General features: G+C 42.0%; 1 protein-coding gene across 1 annotated transcript in view; it reads left to right on the top strand.

The window, feature by feature from the left end:
• Positions 1 to 1,138: 1,138 nt before the first annotated feature.
• The window catches only part of GUCY1A2 (guanylate cyclase 1 soluble subunit alpha 2), a gene marked incomplete at its 5' end in the record, with an annotated part of 275,265 nt that continues 259,179 nt past the window's right edge, over positions 1,139 to 17,224 (top strand). The window contains 3 exons of the mRNA XM_006151043.2: positions 1,139 to 1,210; positions 5,556 to 5,617; positions 14,413 to 14,534. Of these exons, the coding sequence (XP_006151105.1) occupies positions 1,139 to 1,210; positions 5,556 to 5,617; positions 14,413 to 14,534 (256 nt within the window). The remainder of the gene's footprint in view (positions 1,211 to 5,555; positions 5,618 to 14,412; positions 14,535 to 17,224) is intronic.

Here is a 17,224-nt window from a genome sequence, read left to right as displayed (position 1 = left end):
GCTGGGAACTGCTTCCTCCCACTCTTCAGGGATCATTTCTCTGGCTCTGTTGGGACTATTTCATGGCTTGCTGTTCGGATCCCATGACCTTTCATGAGCATAACATTTAGTCTGTGGGGCTCAGGCACTGCTGGCCAAGCGAGCGAAGCCGTTAATGAGACTAGAGGTGAAAGCGGCTTCTTGTTGCCACATGATGGAAGCTTTTGGATGCCCTCTGTTTGAGCCCCAGAAAATGCTTGTGCAGGACACAGATGGCTGCTTTCTCTTTCCAGCTCTCTTCCTATCCATCACGCCTGAGTGTTGAATCAGGACACTGGGAGGTCACTATCTATATCTTAGTTTGGTGGAAGCAGAGAAAAGTCACCAGCCTGTTTGATTTTCTTTCTATGAGCCAAACAGTGGACCTCTCTCCCCCACCATCTCTCAGGTCCTCCAGCATAGGGCTACCCAGTGGTCACACCTCCTGGCTCCCCTGCCGTACATTCTGTGCGTCCAAAGGAGGTTTGTGCATGCTTCTTCCTAGTTGTAAAGAATAATGCCTGGGGTCTTCATTTTAACTATGGTGCTTGTGGGGTATGCTCTGGACATAGATTGTCTGCTCCCCCCATATCTGGCTTCACTGTAGCCTCTTCCTCATGGAGCAGCCTCTGGCCAAGGCTGGTCTCTGAGGCGTATATACCTCCCCAATACTGAGTTACAGGCTGCTGGCAGCTGAGCTGAGCGAACTGATTGCAAAACTCTGTAAGGGTCCGAGGAGACTAAATGGTTACATGTGCCCAAGCTGATTTAACGCGATAAAACTGCTAGCAGCGCGCACTGAGGCACGACTCCTCACTGACTGGATGCCATTCCTGCCTCCTGTAAGCAGTGTCTTTGCCCACTGAACCTCTGGGGGACGTCTTTGGATTTTCTGGTTTCCCGTTAGCCTCTCCCTCAGGGAGCAGCCTCTGGCCAAGGCTGGTCTCTGAGGCGTATATACCTCCCCAATACTGAGTTACAGGCTGCTGGCAGCTGAGCTGAGCGAACTGATTGCAAAACTCTGTAAGGGTCCGAGGAGACTAAATGGTTACATGTGCCCAAGCTGATTTAACGCGATAAAACTGCTAGCAGCGCGCACTGAGGCACGACTCCTCACTGACTGGATGCCATTCCTGCCTCCTGTAAGCAGTGTCTTTGCCCACTGAACCTCTGGGGGACGTCTTTGGAACTGGTAAACATTACATGGCAGTCCTTTCAGACTTGGGGTTCCCATGTTACTGTGTTTCAGTGTGTCGGGTTTTCACTATAGGCCTAGAACTTAGATCTATTCTGGGTCTAATGCTGAAAATTCTGTTTGTTGACCTTAACATTTCATCAGACATTCAATTGTCATTTTCTGGTTTCGTCCTGGGTCTGCTGGATTTAGAACTAACCTCTTATTATTAGAAATATTGGTCACTATTATTTTTGGTTATGAGGCTCTTATTACATGTGTGGGATGGTTCTTTTCTCTTTTTTTGAGAGCTTTTTGCTATAGGGAGCATGTGCTTGCCAGAAAGACAGAGAGAGAGAGAGAGAGAGAGAGAGAGAGACAGAAAGTGAGAAATCACCCCCCATGGGGGATGGCCATGCAGTAATCCCTTCTCCTCCATTCTCCTCTTGGGATCTTGGGCACACACGCATATGCGCCCAGCGTGAGTTTAAGCCACTGGGTCTGGGACTCAAACCGCGGTTGACTACATGGGAGTCCAGAGACATAGCCATTACGCTAACTGCTGGTCCCTGGGATGAGTTTTCTAACCTAAACCTGTGCTCCTCCACTAGTTGAGGAGACTTGAAAGTAGGGCCAATGGTTTCCACATTGAAGAGCTATAACTCACTTCTTATGTACCTACTACGTACTGGAAACTTAATTCATGTAAGTAATCTCATTTCAGAGAGTTTAAGTAAATTACCCAAGACCAACTAGTTAGTGAGTCCCAGAACTTAATTCTGAAATTTGCTTGACTTGAATGACTCTTTTCGAATCATCTTTCTAAACTCCTTAAAGGAAAGGATGGATACATTAGAGGAATGGGATATTGGCCTGTAGAAGGTTGGATGGTATCCTTTAGTAGGTTACAGTTATGGAGCTGTATTCTTTTAATTTTTTTTTTTTTTTTAATGCTGGGGTGTGTGCATGTGCATGCGAAAAAAAGAGAAGAGGAACAGCACCCACAATAAGGCCTTATCATGCCACAATGCTTTTTGTTCCAATTCTCCATCCTTCAGTATCGTGGGCATGTGGGCCTGATATTTTTCAAGCTTCTGGGGCTGGGACATAGACCCTGGTGGGCCATGTGGCATCTGGCTTCCTTTACAAGCGCTTAACCACTGTGGTATGGTGCCAGTCCTGGAGCTCTTTCTTAGAGAAGAGGATAGAAAATGTGTGTGTGTCTTGAAAGCCCTTGGATTTTCCTACTGATCGGCACTGACTTCCATCACTGGCATAGTGGGGTATTCAGTAAAGATTTGTTGAAGAAGTGCATTCTGCTATGCTCAAGGAAGAAAGGCTTTGGCTCATCATGGGTCTTTGCTTTATGATATTCATTCGGGTCAGAGAGGCCCTAAGGTTATGAGGCTCTCTCTCACTGGTAAGGCCACAGGTTGAAAACAATCAGGCGAACTGAAGAAAAGTGGAGTGAAACTGTAGTCATAAGAGATTCTGAAGGGTTAGAAATATGTTGAAGTCAGCCTTGGCTTGCTGGAGATCAGGAGTGTTGACTAGTGGGCACCCATGTTGGTGTTTAGAACATTAGATTGTGCCCCACTGGCTTTGACCAGAAAATGAAGAGCATAGGAGGTATCTTCAAAAAGTTCATGAAAAATATGTATCATGAAGAAAACTGCATGTGGATTTCAACTTATTTTGCAGCAGAAAAAGTCAAAATTATGTTTTTCCGTGAACTTCTTGAAGCCCCCTTGTAAATGCTTTACCAACTTAAAGCTTAGTAGGTTGTGCCCAGAGAACATTTCCTTCTAATGTATTTGGAAACTATATATTAAACTCCTGCTGGGAGAGGGAGTAATTGCTTCACACAAGAAAAAAGCTAGTTCTTTAAAAGGCTTAACTCTGTTCACAAACATATGCTTTTTAATGACTGGGAAATTCCTGGTACAGGAAAAATATCTTTTTGTACAAAGAGGTCATTCTGGTCTTGGCTGGCCCTGTGCACTCTCATTTCTGCTTTCTGTTCTATGATTTTTTTGTGACAAGAGGTTATTTGGAAGGATAATTCCTATGTGGATATTCACTGCTTTGGGGGCATGTTGCCAAAAAGAAAGTTATCTTAGCTCAGAAACTGCCAAGCTTAGTGTAAGAGGCCTGGATCCCAGGGGAACTGAGCCAGTGACTGATAATGATTTGGTTTAAGTTGGCCAAGGGTTGCGTTGTTAAAAGCCCGCTTTTCAGATGTACGAGGACAGCTGTGGCTGCTTGGTGCTCTAGATCGCTCAACAACTCCATTGCTTCTTGGTTCCTGAGTGATTTTTCTTTCCTAGCTACATTTCATTTATTCTGCTTTGATTCTGCCCTGATGAGTAGAAACAGGTTTTCTAGTTTGAGGTCTCCTCCGTCATCATAAACCTGTATAAATGAAAAACAGCTGATGAAAGAAGATGCTCTGTCCCTCTTCCTTCTCACATGGGGAGACTGATTATCCTGACATCACTTCATGAACTGGCTTGGCTAACAGGAATGTCTGAGACTTAAAATTGCACTATGAAGAGATTCACCTACATTTCCTACCGAGAAGGGTGTTCAGAGTTTGAAGAGTATTGGGTAGAGGGACTGTCACATTGATCTTGGATCTTTCTATAAAGAAACAAATATGGAGTGGATCCACGTGAAACCTGACAGATCTCTGGGCTCTCCTTTGAAATTATTTTTAAGACAGCTGCTTTGAAGAATTAGGGGTGGGATTGCAAATTGACATGCATTAGCTTCTTAGTTACTATACAACTGGTCCCTAAGAAGTGGGGGATCTTTTTGCAGGTTACTTTTTAGAGATACAAGGTTTGCATTGTTAATTAGCAGCAGTCCCTGAGATGACCAAACTGCCGTGCTGACTTGTGCCTTGAAGGGTCTGTATTAGAGTCCTCATCTTTCCTTAAGCCGTGTCCTTAGCTAAAATGGGTCAATGTTTAAGTAAGTCTTTCATTGCTTTTTTTCCTGCTTCATTTGACTACAGGTGTCAGTGTAAAAATTCACTGCTTTATCACCGAGAATTTGATTCTTATTATAATTTAGTAAAATTTATATTCTGTGATCTTTGGGTCCCTAAAGATCATGGCTCCCTGACACTAGACTCTTAAGTTCAAACTATGCTGCCTATGTAAGTCTAAACATAATTGTTTGGTATGGGATTAAGAAACTCGAGCTGTCATGAAGAGATGATCATAAAATTCAGTCATGAGATGATTAAGTATTGGGTCGTTGGGAAAATTATGCATTTTTGCATAGAAAAACATAGAAAATACGTTATAACTTTCCCAACGATCTAATATTTGATGCAGACCCCATCTTTTTTTTGCACTTAGCACTTGGAGGCCTGCTAGGAGGTTCCAGAAAGACTGCTTGCTTGCTTGCTTGCTTTCTTTCTTTCTTTCTTTCTTCTCTCTCTCTCTTTTTTTTTTTTTTAGATGTTTTTGCTATAGGGTGCATGCACTAGCCAGAAAGACAGAGAGAGACAGAGAGATAGGAAGCGAGAAGTCACCCCCCCCCCCCCCCCGCGGGCGGGTTTTTTTACCCCCCCCCCCCCCCCCCCCGTGGGGATGGCCACACTGCAATCCCTTGTTCTCCATTCTCTTCTCGGAATCTTGGACATGCACGCACATGTGCCTGACGTGAGTTTTAGCCACTGGGTCCAGGACTTGAACCATGGTGGACTACGTGGGAGTCCAGCAATATAGCCATTACGCCAACTGCTGGTCCCAAGACTGCTTTCTTGATACCCCTTGGGACATTGAGGAAGCCAAGCCAGGCTGACTGCTGCTTACCCTATTATAGCCTCAGAAGATTATTAGAGAAAAACGGGGAAGATCATTTATGTCTAAAAATGTCTCTTATTGCGTAGTCCACTGTTTTAACTAAATTTATTGCTGTTTGCTAGAACATCCCTGAAAGTCTTTAAAACAGAAAATATAAAGATGTGTTGTTTTTTTCAGTTGGTCATTACCTGATGTAGGCTGAACACGTTGGGAAGGCAGACCTGTGGCCCATCTTTGCAGCACATTCTCCTCACTGCCACAAGGCCTAGCTTTATTGTAGGTGGCCAATGAGTATTTTATTGAACATAGCAGCTGGCACAAAAGAATCGAAAAAAATACTATCCTATTTGGAATTGGAAAATTCTGGGTAATTGCTGAGTGCCTCATAGCCGTTCTTCTGAGGAACATACTTGGCATGACACAAAGGGAGTTAATAATGTAAAGTAAGAACTCTTGTAAGATAAATCAGAAGTTACATGTTTGCCTGTGATGCTCAGAACAGGAATGACACTGATTGCTGATGAAGTATTTTTATTATTATTCTTTAGCCTCAGACGATACAGCAGACTCTCAAGAAGACATTGCAGTATTATGAACATCAAGTTATTGGGTAAGTAAAATGGATTTCAGTCATTATTGGGCACAGTTAAAGGTAATTGCTCAAACACGGTAGTTTGACATGCGTTTTTTTGCTACCTGGAAATAATTTTTTATTATTATTACTTATTTCATAGTGGCTATTTCTCATAGTATGGGGTGGGTGTCATGGGGTCTCCTTGCAGTGATTTCCTTTGGTGTGTGTGTGTGTGTTAGGTTTTTGCTATAGGCCATGTGTATTCGCCAGAGAGATAGGGGTAAGGTGAGAAATCACCCCCTCTTCCCCCCAGGAGATAGTCATATCCCAATCCCTTCTCCTCCATTCCCCTCTTGGGATTTGGAGCAAACATATACCCAGCATGATTTTCAAGCTGCCGGATCCGGGACTTCAACTGTGTGGTTGGCTGTGTGGAAGTCCAATACCTTAAATACCATGCCACTGGCCGACCCCAACTTTGGCTTGCTTTGAATACTTTAAATGAAAGTCCTTTGGGCATTACTTTTTTTGTTTCCCTTGTGTTCTTAGCCCCTCATTCTATTATTGCTTCTCATAATTTTGCCTAACTGGTATTGTAGGGTTTATAAGCATCAACTGAATGGGGCTTTAGAATTTTTAACCAAGAGGTTAATGAAAATAACTACAAGCTAAATACAATTCAATGATCAAGGACTACATATTTTTCTTAATTACCTCCTATTTCTCCAAGTGTTTGTGATATGATGTAAAATAAAAAGAGGTCAAAAGAGAGGAATTTAAGTCCTTGCCAGCGCATAGAACTTTTAATAAGTAGCTTTATCTCTTCTGTAAAATGTGATGATGATAACCAAGTCAAGGACTAGATGTCATGATTAAATGAGATTTTCAGTGAAAGTATTTCATAACAGAAAGGTCCAAATGTAATGTGTACCTTTGATTGGCTGTGGCAGAAAGCAGCTGGCAAATAGAAAAGCCTTAATTTATTTTTTCATTTAATCTAGGCTTTAAAATTAATTTCATTGACATTATAGGCAGAATATATTTTTAAAATCTACCTCGTTAATATTCTTCTTGTGCTACAATATTTTCTTTGTAAGATTGTAAGAACTTCTTTTCTTTTTTTGGAGAGGTTTTTGCTGTAGGGTGTATGCGTGCGCTCACCAGACAGACAGACAGAGACAGAGATACTGAAAGCCAGAAATCCCCCCCCCCCCCCCGGGGGGGAGGCCCACCCCCACGCCCTTCTCCCCCCGCAGTCCCTTCTCCTCCATTCTCCTCTCGGGATCTTAGGCACGCACGCACATGTGCCTGGCGTGAGTTTAAGCCACCGGGTCCGGGACTCGAACTGTAGTCGACTACGTGGGAGTCCAGCGACATAGCCATTAGGCTAACTGCTGGTCCCAGATTGTAAGAACTTCTCAGGAGTCAATAATCAAATCCTAGTACTTCTTGAAATGCTATCAGGAGTCCTTGAACATTTTTTGGTAATTGTCAATGCATGGGGACCAAGAACCTATTTTGGCTATTAGGGTATAGTGTGCTTCCCTAACCCATCCTGCTCCTCCACCCCCACAAAAAAAAAAAAAAAAAAAAAGAAAACTTAATGGAAAAATAAGTTCAGTACCTAGTACAATGTCATAAACTTTAAGTGCTTCATGATTATGTTAATTGTCATTTCAAAGGGAATTGCTTTCAAACTTTGTCATACGAATCCTCAAGAGTATGGTACTAGGAAAAACATATTATTTAAACTCATCAGATGGCTTTTAGTTTAAGGCCATTAGTAATTTCAAACAGTTTATCCTAATGGAGATCATAAATGTCAATTTAATCTTTGCTCACACATGCTAAAATAAAGCTTCATCACTCTCGCTGAATTCACTACTTTCCAGGTATGCTTTAGACTAGCCAGTATGCTTGGAACAGTTCCTTTTATCAAGTGATAAGCACTACGTACCTGATTGCTCTTAGGTTCATTATTGCCATTTTTGTCATTATTTTACTTTTAGCTTTTGCTATCAAACACATGCACTCACCAGAGACAGAGAGACAAAGTGAGAAATCATCCCCAGGGAGAATGACCACAATGCAGTTCCTCTTCTAGTCTCTTTTTGGTACTTAGGGCATGCACACTCCTGCATGATTTTCAAGCCGCCAGGTCTGGGACTCAAACTGTGCAGGTGGCCAGTGAGGTCCAGCTGCCTTAACCTTCATACTACCTGCTGGCCCTATTGTTTTTTCTAATATTTTTATGACCATACCAGTCAACAGATTATTATTTTGGAATTACGAATATTCTATTTCGAAACCAAATAATTGATGAAATATGCTCATTTATGAAGTAAACTATATCTTTAAGGGAAATCAGAATGGGACTCTTACAATGTCGTCAAAATAGATAACCAAGCTACATTGCTGTAATTGGCAGAACGTTTTTTCCTGCGGTTCTGTCTAATGCCCTCAACTGTTCTCTGTATGCACATACAGTCTGAGGTGTTGATGTTTTGTTTATTGCCCAAGTGGTCTTTTTCTAGTTGGGGTCCTTGCAGACACAGCATAAACAAGACATAGTTCAGAGAATCTGACTGCGCTAGAAAGTGGGGTCTTGGTGTCCAACTCGTTCTGAAGAGGCCTATTAGCACATTTTTCTGGGGCGTTGGCCGATGTTAGGACTGCCTTTGCTCACTGCCTTTATTTGTACTCAGGCTGACAATAAAAAGGGCTCCTTGACAGCAGTTTTATCTTTACTACTTCAGCCGTAGTAAAGACATGCCTCCCACGTCCAACTCCCTCTTTTGCCTTTGGTCTCGACCTTTCTGCTTTTTATTTCTCTTTTCCGAACTGGAAAAGGAGAGCAGCTGATATCACGAACACTTGGACTAAAATAGTCACACCTCTGTGTTGTTTCACTCAAAAAACGCATATTGCAAGTCTTACCTCTAACTGTGAAAGAGATGTTTCTTACAGTTAAAGGAATTTCAGGCAATTGAGAACAAACCCGGACAAGCATTATTTTCCATATTTTTGGAGAGGTGAAGGAGGAAAGAATGTTTTTCCTAATCTCTGAAATGCGACATGCCTTCGGTTTGTCTTGATGTAATCCAGTTTCTTGGTGCCGTAGACTGAGAGGATGAAGTGGGACAGATAAGACACAGTATGAGTTTACCCCTTCTGTTTGGCATTTCTCATGTTTAGTTTCCAGTCACGGACCTGCCCATCTTCCTCCTCCTTGCCTTTAAAACTCTACCCTTGATTCTACTCTATTTACCAGAGCTCCAGGATCATATGGTTCTGATCCTCGAGTTTTTGTCCTGGTTGCCCCTAGAAACTCTGAGGCTTTTTCATGTCTCAAGACCTAGACTTGAATGCAGAAAGCAGCTGTTCAAAGGCTCACAAATGGAAGGATCAGGAGGGAGTAGCTCCTGGAGCCTCTTTTTAGGGAGTAAGAATACTACCCTACACCTCAGCTACTTTACCTTTAAACATTTATTCTGTTCCTTAATTTATCTATGCACTTGTTCACTTACTTATTCATAGAGCTCATTCAAGTTGAGAAAATGAGTGCTGAAATAACTTATTCATACACTGTGATTTATCTTTTTCTCTGTCTTTCACTAAGATTTTTGATCTGCTTTTCTGGCTTCTGCTCCTGACCTCCAACATTGCATTTACACCACAGCAAACTAGTCACTTTTAGGTGTTTGCATCACAGTCACTTGTAGTCTTGTTAATGTGCATCAGAGTCACCTTGCAGGCTTGTGAAACCATGGACTGTTGGTCTACACTCCTAGACTTTGTGATTTGGATGTCCAGATGAGGCAGGAGAACTGGCATTTCTAAGTTCCCAAGCTGATGCTGCTGGTCTTGGGGGGAGGGTCACACTTGGAACCACATGGTGGCTTATTTATTTATTTTTAATTATTTTATTTAACTTTATTTATTTATTCATTTATTTATTTCAATTTGACTGGGGAGGAGAGAGAGAAAGCCACCAGGTCCAGGACTCGAACTGTGGTCGGCCATGTGGGAGTCCAGCACCCTTAACCACCAAGTCACCTGCTGGCCCCCACATGGTAGCTTATTATAATAGAATTAAGTATGAATTCCTTCTGTGTCCAGCCCCTGCTTACCTCCCTAATACTGACTTCTTCCACTCTTTTTTCACTCTACTCCAAACTTTTGTAGGTTTCTCAACTATTTTAGGCTTAGCTGTTAATCCTTTGCATTTTGTCCATTTAAAAAAATATATTACCTTATTTGTCTGTTTATCTTTTGTGCATCTATGTTCCTGTGCCTTTACAAGTGCTTGGTACATAGGGAGGACTAATTTTTTTGGAGTGTGGGATGAAGGGGAGAAAGTAAATAAATGAATACAGTGCTCTGTAGAGGTACAGATTTCAGAAACATTTTTTAGTGGCATAGTAAATAAAAGTAAGTTATACTTGGAAAGGAGGTGTAAAACAAGGGTTTGAAATAATCTCTGGAGTCCTTGACAGTTGTACAATGTGTAGTTTTAGTATCCAGAACTTCTTACGGCATAAATTACACTAATATATTTGTATAGCTTTCTATTTATGCATAATGTTTTGCCACTGTGTGGTAAATTTCATCTCCTATATAAACTGCACACATTTATGTTCACTTAGCAAGCTTCTCATGAGTTTAAACCACTGGATCCAGGACTTGAACTGCAGTCGACTATGTGGGAGTCCAGTGACATAGCCATTACGCCAACTATTGGGTCCCTTTTTTTTTTTTTTTTTTTTTTTTAGGGTTTGTGTAACTCACCAGAAAGAGACAGAAAGTGAGAAATCATCCCCAGGGGGTATGGCCACACCACAATCTCTCTTCTCCTCCATTCTCCTCTCAGGATCTTGGGCACTCACGCACACGTGCCTGGCATGAGTTTAAGCCACCGGACCTAGGATTCGAACCATGGTCGACTACATTAGAGTCCAGCAACATAGCTGTTATGCCAACTGCTGGTCCCCTGAGTGAGATTCTTGTTCATTAGCACAGCCTGCTTCCCTCAGCTGAGAACGAAGGAGACACTGAGTGTGCATCTTCATGTCAGTCACTAAACCTAAGCTTCTAGGGAGTGGACTAGCTTTCTGGGTAGTGTGGAGTGGAAAGAGTAGTGAGAAGTGGAAGGAATCAGTAGAAGTAGACAGAGTTCTCTTTAGGAATCACAAGGAACTCCTCAGGATTGAGGAATATTTGCTTATGATGACATTTTGTCCTGACGTTTTTCTTGCTGTTGTCGTGTATCCCTTCTCCTCTCTCCATCTTTGTCATGGAGAGAGCGTGCTTTGGAGGTGGGTATGTAAAACGAATCGGACTTAAGGTCAGGTTTCAACTGAATAATCTTGAGTGGGTTACTTAAAATCTGAACCTGTTTTCTTATTCTTAAAATAATACTAACGAGATTGGGGTGAAGTTTAAATGAAATATTAATTAAAATAGTGTGTTAAGTTGTATGATCATATTTAGTTAGTACAGTGCCTGGGACACAAAGGTTATCAACATGTTAGTTGAATGATTATTTCCACTTTTAGCATCGGACTCTGCACTTCAGGCGTCGTGGTCTTTCCCTTCATTAGTCTGCTCTCTTCTTCCCTTGTCTCTGGACCTCTACAGTTTTGGAATCGGTTGTTCAGAAGGAGCTCGTTAGACCCATATCGTGTTCTTTATCATTCTCTTCTTATAGAGAATTCCTTTGGCTTTGGATTATTCAGCCTAAATTACTTTCTTTCGAGTACCTGATCTGATTGCTTCTACTCATGTTTATAACTCGTAACATCTGCTAATGCAGACCTCTCAGTAATGGATTACCATGGCACAGTGTAGACAAAGAAGACATTTCTCCAGTGACCTACTTATGGGAAACATGATGGTCTTTGAGATATAATGCTCACTTGAGCATTGGAGAAGTGCTTTAAGAGCAATGCCATTCATTTTGAACCTTTTTGTACGAGAATCAACACGTCGTACATATTATCATGAACAGGCCTGCTGCCAACCTCGTGTTAGATGGGGACACCATTTCCAATAGTCATCTAAAATTAAATTGTTACCCCAAATTATCACTGTGGGCACTATGTTTTGTTTTATACAGTCAACCTTCTGTTCTTTTTCTTTTGAAAACTGAAGTAAGAGCAATTCAAATCATTCTAATAGCACATTGAAAGAGAAGTTGAGAGTGGGTGAACCGTTATTATTCTGGGAAATAAACTTCAAGGTTATTACTTAGGCTTTGTGGATGGATTTTGTGACTATAAATTATTTTACCTGAGAAGACATCTAGCTGCTTTTTCATATATTTACATAGACTAGCTTTATATTTTTTAATAAAAACAAGTTAGAGAAAAGTTAGTGTTGATTTAGTTTGAGGCAATATTCCCGGGCACATTATATATGCTATTTAATGTGACCATATATTGGGTCATTGGGAAAGTCATGAATTTTTGCATAGAAAATGACCTAATATCCTACCTATTGGTAGGATCATTGTGTTAAGCTTATTTTACAAATGAAGAAATTAAATCTGAGAGAAAAAATACTATGTCAAAAGTCACTCTGATAAAATGATGGAACTTAACCTAAAAATAACCCTGTATTTGTTTCACACTTGTGTTCCCTTCCGGGCACCTCCTTTAAATGGGACGCCTGCATCCTAGAAATTGAAGCGAACATTTTGTGTAATTGGTTTATTGGGGTCTGATCTCAGTGTGGTTATTGGGGTCTGATCTCAGTGTGGTGTACAAACGTGAAACAATTTTATTTTTTTCCAATGGCTTCAAACATACAGGATGAATCCCTTTTGATAACATGTTGCAGATTGCTCTCGGGGATTAAAGTTCACTTTAGGAGCCCGCAGTGGTGTGGTTAAGATGCTGGACTCTCATGTGGCTGACCATGGTTCAAGTCCTAGACCTGATGGCCTGCTTTCTCGTTTTTCTCTCTCTCTGGTCAAATTAAAAACAATACTGACAATAAATTAAATATTTCTTAGAAAAAAAGTCTACTCTAGACCAATTTAAGTTTTGAGTATTTCATCCAATCTAAATTGGCCTGGGAGGGGGGAGAGAATACAATGCAGACAGGCTACTAAGTGGGTTTTTACTCCTGTTTTCCAGGCTATGCCCTTCTGCATCCTCCTTTTGTTCTTTTTCATCTTTTCTTCTTTTGAGAGAGATTTTTGCTATAGGGTGTGTACGCTCACCTGAGAGACCCAGAGACAGAAAGTGAGAAATCACCCCTGAGGGGGTAACCATGCCACAGTCTCTTCTCCTCCACTCTCCTCTTGAGATCTTGAGCATGCACACACATGCACCCGGCATTAGTTTTTTTTAAGGTGCTGGGTCTGGAACTCGAACCAAGGTTGGCTGTGTGGAAATTGAGCAATGTAAACATTATGCCATCTGCTGGTCCCCCCTTTTCTCTTGATGTGTTGTGTCAGGAAGGAACAAAATAGGAAATGTAACAACCCTCTCTGGGTAGTGGTGCCACAGTGAGGTGCATGTGTGGGCTCCGCCCTGACGCTTCAGATGCCCCACCTCCTGTCCTTGAAGACTGCGCCCTCAGCCTTGCTAGTGGATCTCTGCCCCTGGCCCGCAGTCTCTAGACAGTAGCACAGCTTCTGCATAGCTCAAGCTCGCCTCTGGGTAGTTTCTCCCTAATCCATGGGAAATTCAGGTTTTCATACTTTGCCAGATGGTGGATCTATAGGATGCTCCCAATTTTGCTCTTTATTTTCCTTGTCAGTAACTCTTTCCAGAACATTCATCTTCTACTCAGTCAGACATGGGATGATCTGGAAACCCACTGGCTCAGCAGATGTTCACTGAGAAATGAGATGCCCAACCCCCATCTCTACCAGCCGTGGACCTCCCTCACCAGCTGGCTTCTCAGGGAACACTCCTCTCCTATTCTCAGAGAGGGGAAAATTCACAACAGCTGTCTTCCTGGGCCAACTACTTTTTTGAGGTTTTCCTTTTGAATTCTGTTTCTTTACTTGTGGAAGCTGGTGCGGGGTAACCATGGCAGGGGCTAGTTAGTCACCTCTTAAGTCCTTCAGAGAAGTTCTAGGTTTGGCCCTTTCTTTGGAACATGGGAGCATCTGGACCCTGTTGTCAGCTTTAGCACCTCAACTGTCAGAGGCAATGGGAAAAGTTCTAGCCAACATCCAATTACACAGCGATGTGTCATTTATTCCTCACAAGAACTTCAGGAGGTACCTCCATTTTGATGAGGAGGGAAAGTTAGACTAACAGATTTGGTTACTTGCGTGAGTTCTCACAGACAGAAACTGTTAAGACTATGACTCAAATTCTGCCAGGCTTCAAACACTTGATTTGCTTATTTATTTGTTATCTGTACACCATACTGTTATCTTCTCGATGAGGGTAGAGGCCAGGGTGTGTTTACTTCTATCACAGTTGGGAGTCAGTGCACCCAGCGAGGACTGTTGATTTTTCTTTTTCTAAGTGACTTCCTTTTAGATACAGATTACCAGTAGCAATGAAACACTCAAACAGGGAGATATTAGCTACAGAAGGCTATTAGATTTTTTTTTTAAGTTCTTCTTATCTCTCTCTATGTTTTCTAAGTATAGCTTCCTTACAAATGATTGCCTACAGTTCCAGGTCCACGTTGCTAATGCTGATGTGAATGATCTGTTATGTCAGAATGATGTCTAAGGGCTCAGTTATTTTAAAATGTGATTATGCTGAAAGCCTAGACTGCGTGTGCTTGTGCGTAAGTGTGTATATGAGTACATATACAGATGCTTTCAACATTTTCTCCATATGCTAATTTTGTTTTCTTTTTAGCTACAGGGATGCAGAAAAGAATTTCCATAATATCTCTAACAGATGCTCCTATGCAGACCATGCCAACAAAGAAGAAATTGAAGATGTCTCAGGAATTCTTCAGTGCACTGCTAATATACTCGGTACATTAAGTATATATTTATATGCTTAAGGAAGAATGGAAGGGGAGTGGAAGGCACAGTAAAGGTCTGAATGTTTCATATTTTCTACCTAAGAGTTTTGGTGTACTTGACAACTTGAGGCCAAGACCTTGTCTTCAAGTGATTTAATTTTAACATACTTGAAGATGTTTAAGTGCATACCATTTACTTCAATTGAAACACATGATAACAAAAATACTTACATTCCAGGGAAAACTTTCCAGATATTTATATTTTCATTATATAGTATGGGCCTCATTGTAATCCATATTTCTCTGGTCCTTAATCTCAGCTGAAACGTAGATCTTCTTTGCTCTCAAAGTCATACTGTGTTATTTTGGTGAGGCCCTGGCTGGGGCTGGAAGGTGACTCCCATGCAATCATAATGGACTCTGTAATTCGGACCCCTATTGTGGCTGTACCCATGAAGCAGGTCCTCTACTGGGGTCTCTCTGCCTTGCTTGTGGCTGGAGGAGTGTCCATCTTGAAGACACTAGTATTTGTGACAGAGTGGCTGTTTTTGGATGGTGACGGATGAGTACTGTTGTAAGCTACTCTGAATTGGGCAGCTTCAAGGTACTGTTTTTTTTTTTTTTTCTTTTTAAGAGGTTTTTGCTATAGGGCACATTCACTCTCCAGAAAGACAGAGAGAGACAGATGGAACGTGAGAAATCACCCCTCTCCCCTGGGGGATGGCCATGCTGCAAACCCTCCATTCTCTTCCATTTTCCTCTCAGGATCTTTGGCACACACTTGCCCGGCATGAGTTTAAGCCACTGGGTCCAGGACTTGAACTGCCATCGACTACATGGGAGTCCAGCAACATAGCCATTATGCCAACTGCTGGTCCCCAAGGTACTGTTAACTAAACCATACTGTGGCACCATCTGAAGTTCTTGGTGTGCGAGAGCCAGGCTGTATTTCATACCAGGTAGATACCACAGCTGGAATATGTTCTGCCTTTTTAGTGAAAAATATCTTTTGGTTCTTTTTGTAATCTAACTTTTTCCTTATGTATGACTCAGGGAGGAATCCATGGGGTACTGGTGTGGTGGTGGTAGAGAAAAACAAATCTTAGTGACTCACTGCATGTAGAAAGCAGAAGTCCCCTCCCTCAAAATCAGGTGATGGAAACCAGAGAGAACTTTTATGCCCATCTGTATTTTACTTGAAGGTAAATACTTTCCCTTGGAGAGACACCTGACTTCCTCTTTCTACAGATTCCATGTGACCTCAACCCATGAGTCTACCAGCTGCTTCTAAACATGTCTGACTCTCAGAGGCAGACCTCCTTCCCAGTTGACCTGGGAATCGAGCCGCCCCATCATTACATTTTTTCATTCTAGGTAACTCTGTAAACACAAAATACCATAATAAGAAAATGGACCTGGTCGAGGGGAGGCATGTATCAGTAGATACCAGTGGTTTGACAGTAGCATGCTGGACCATGATGGACTAACATGGAAGGCCGATCTTCATACATTGGCAGGGGTATCGTACTAGCTAAGTATACCTTGCTGGCAAGGATGGAGATGAGAATAGAAGGGGATAGAGGGGGATTACTCATGAGCTGCTGGGTTGTTGGAAAAGTCATGGTGTATTTTGGTATAGAAAAATATGTCATGACTTTTTCAATGACCCAATATTTGAAGTTGTGTGTGTATTATTATTATTATTTTTGAGATATTTTTGCTATAGGGTGCATGAACTTGCCAGAAGGACAGAGAGACAGAAAGTGAGAAATACCCCCCACCCCCCCACAAGGGGAGATAATCATGCCACAATCCATTTTCTTCCATTCTCCTCTTGGGATCCGGGCATGTATGCACATGCACCCACTGTGAGTTTAAGCCAGTGGGTCTGGGACTCGCAACATCATCCACTACATGGGAGTCTAGCCATTATGTCAACTGCTGGTCCCTGATTTTTTTTTTTTTTTTTTTTTTTTTTTTTTTGGAGGGGGATATTTTGCATAGGGGGGGGCGCTAGACAGAGAGAGACAGAAAGTGAGAAATCACCCCCAGGGGGATGGACAGCCTGCAATCCCTTCTCCTCCATTCTCTTTTTGGGATCTTGGGCACACATGCACATGTGCCTGGCGTGAGTTTTAAGCCACTGGGTCCGGGATGCGGACCGCAGTTGACTATATGGGAGTCCAGCAACATAGCCATTATGCTAACTGCTGGTTCCCCCCAATTTTGTGTTTTTAAGGACTGTCCTCTGAGTGACATCTATGTTTCTTGACACATTAGGATCTTCAAGGGTATGGTAATATGCTCCACTAAGAGGCTTGGATCAGAATTGTGGTGGAAGGATGTTTAATACTCTGAAAAGTTGTTCCTATTTAGTTTCAGAATATTTCCTTTACCCTCACATTTCTTTTCCCTGTGCTACCCACCTTGACAATCCCTGAGTTAGAGGGATTAGAAGGTGTTCAAAGATGATGACTATAAAGAGGTTGCTAGAGCCATCTGAGCAGTGACTTGTAAATGACTTAATGTGCAGGATTCTATAGAAAGAAAAACCCTGGGTCAGGCAACACAATATGATAGCCACCAGGGGACACTGTTGGCCCAAGGCAGCTTAGTTGCCTATAGCAGGCTGTGAGATGGAGAGTAAATGGTGTGCAAAAAGAACATCAGGCAGTTACATCAGCACCTGGCATTATGAGG

This window comes from Tupaia chinensis, unplaced genomic scaffold (genome assembly GCF_000334495.1).
Source record: "Tupaia chinensis unplaced genomic scaffold, TupChi_1.0 Scaffold000311_2, whole genome shotgun sequence".
Taxonomy (NCBI): domain Eukaryota; kingdom Metazoa; phylum Chordata; class Mammalia; order Scandentia; family Tupaiidae; genus Tupaia; species Tupaia belangeri.
This window is presented reverse-complemented; position numbering and strand designations above follow the sequence as displayed.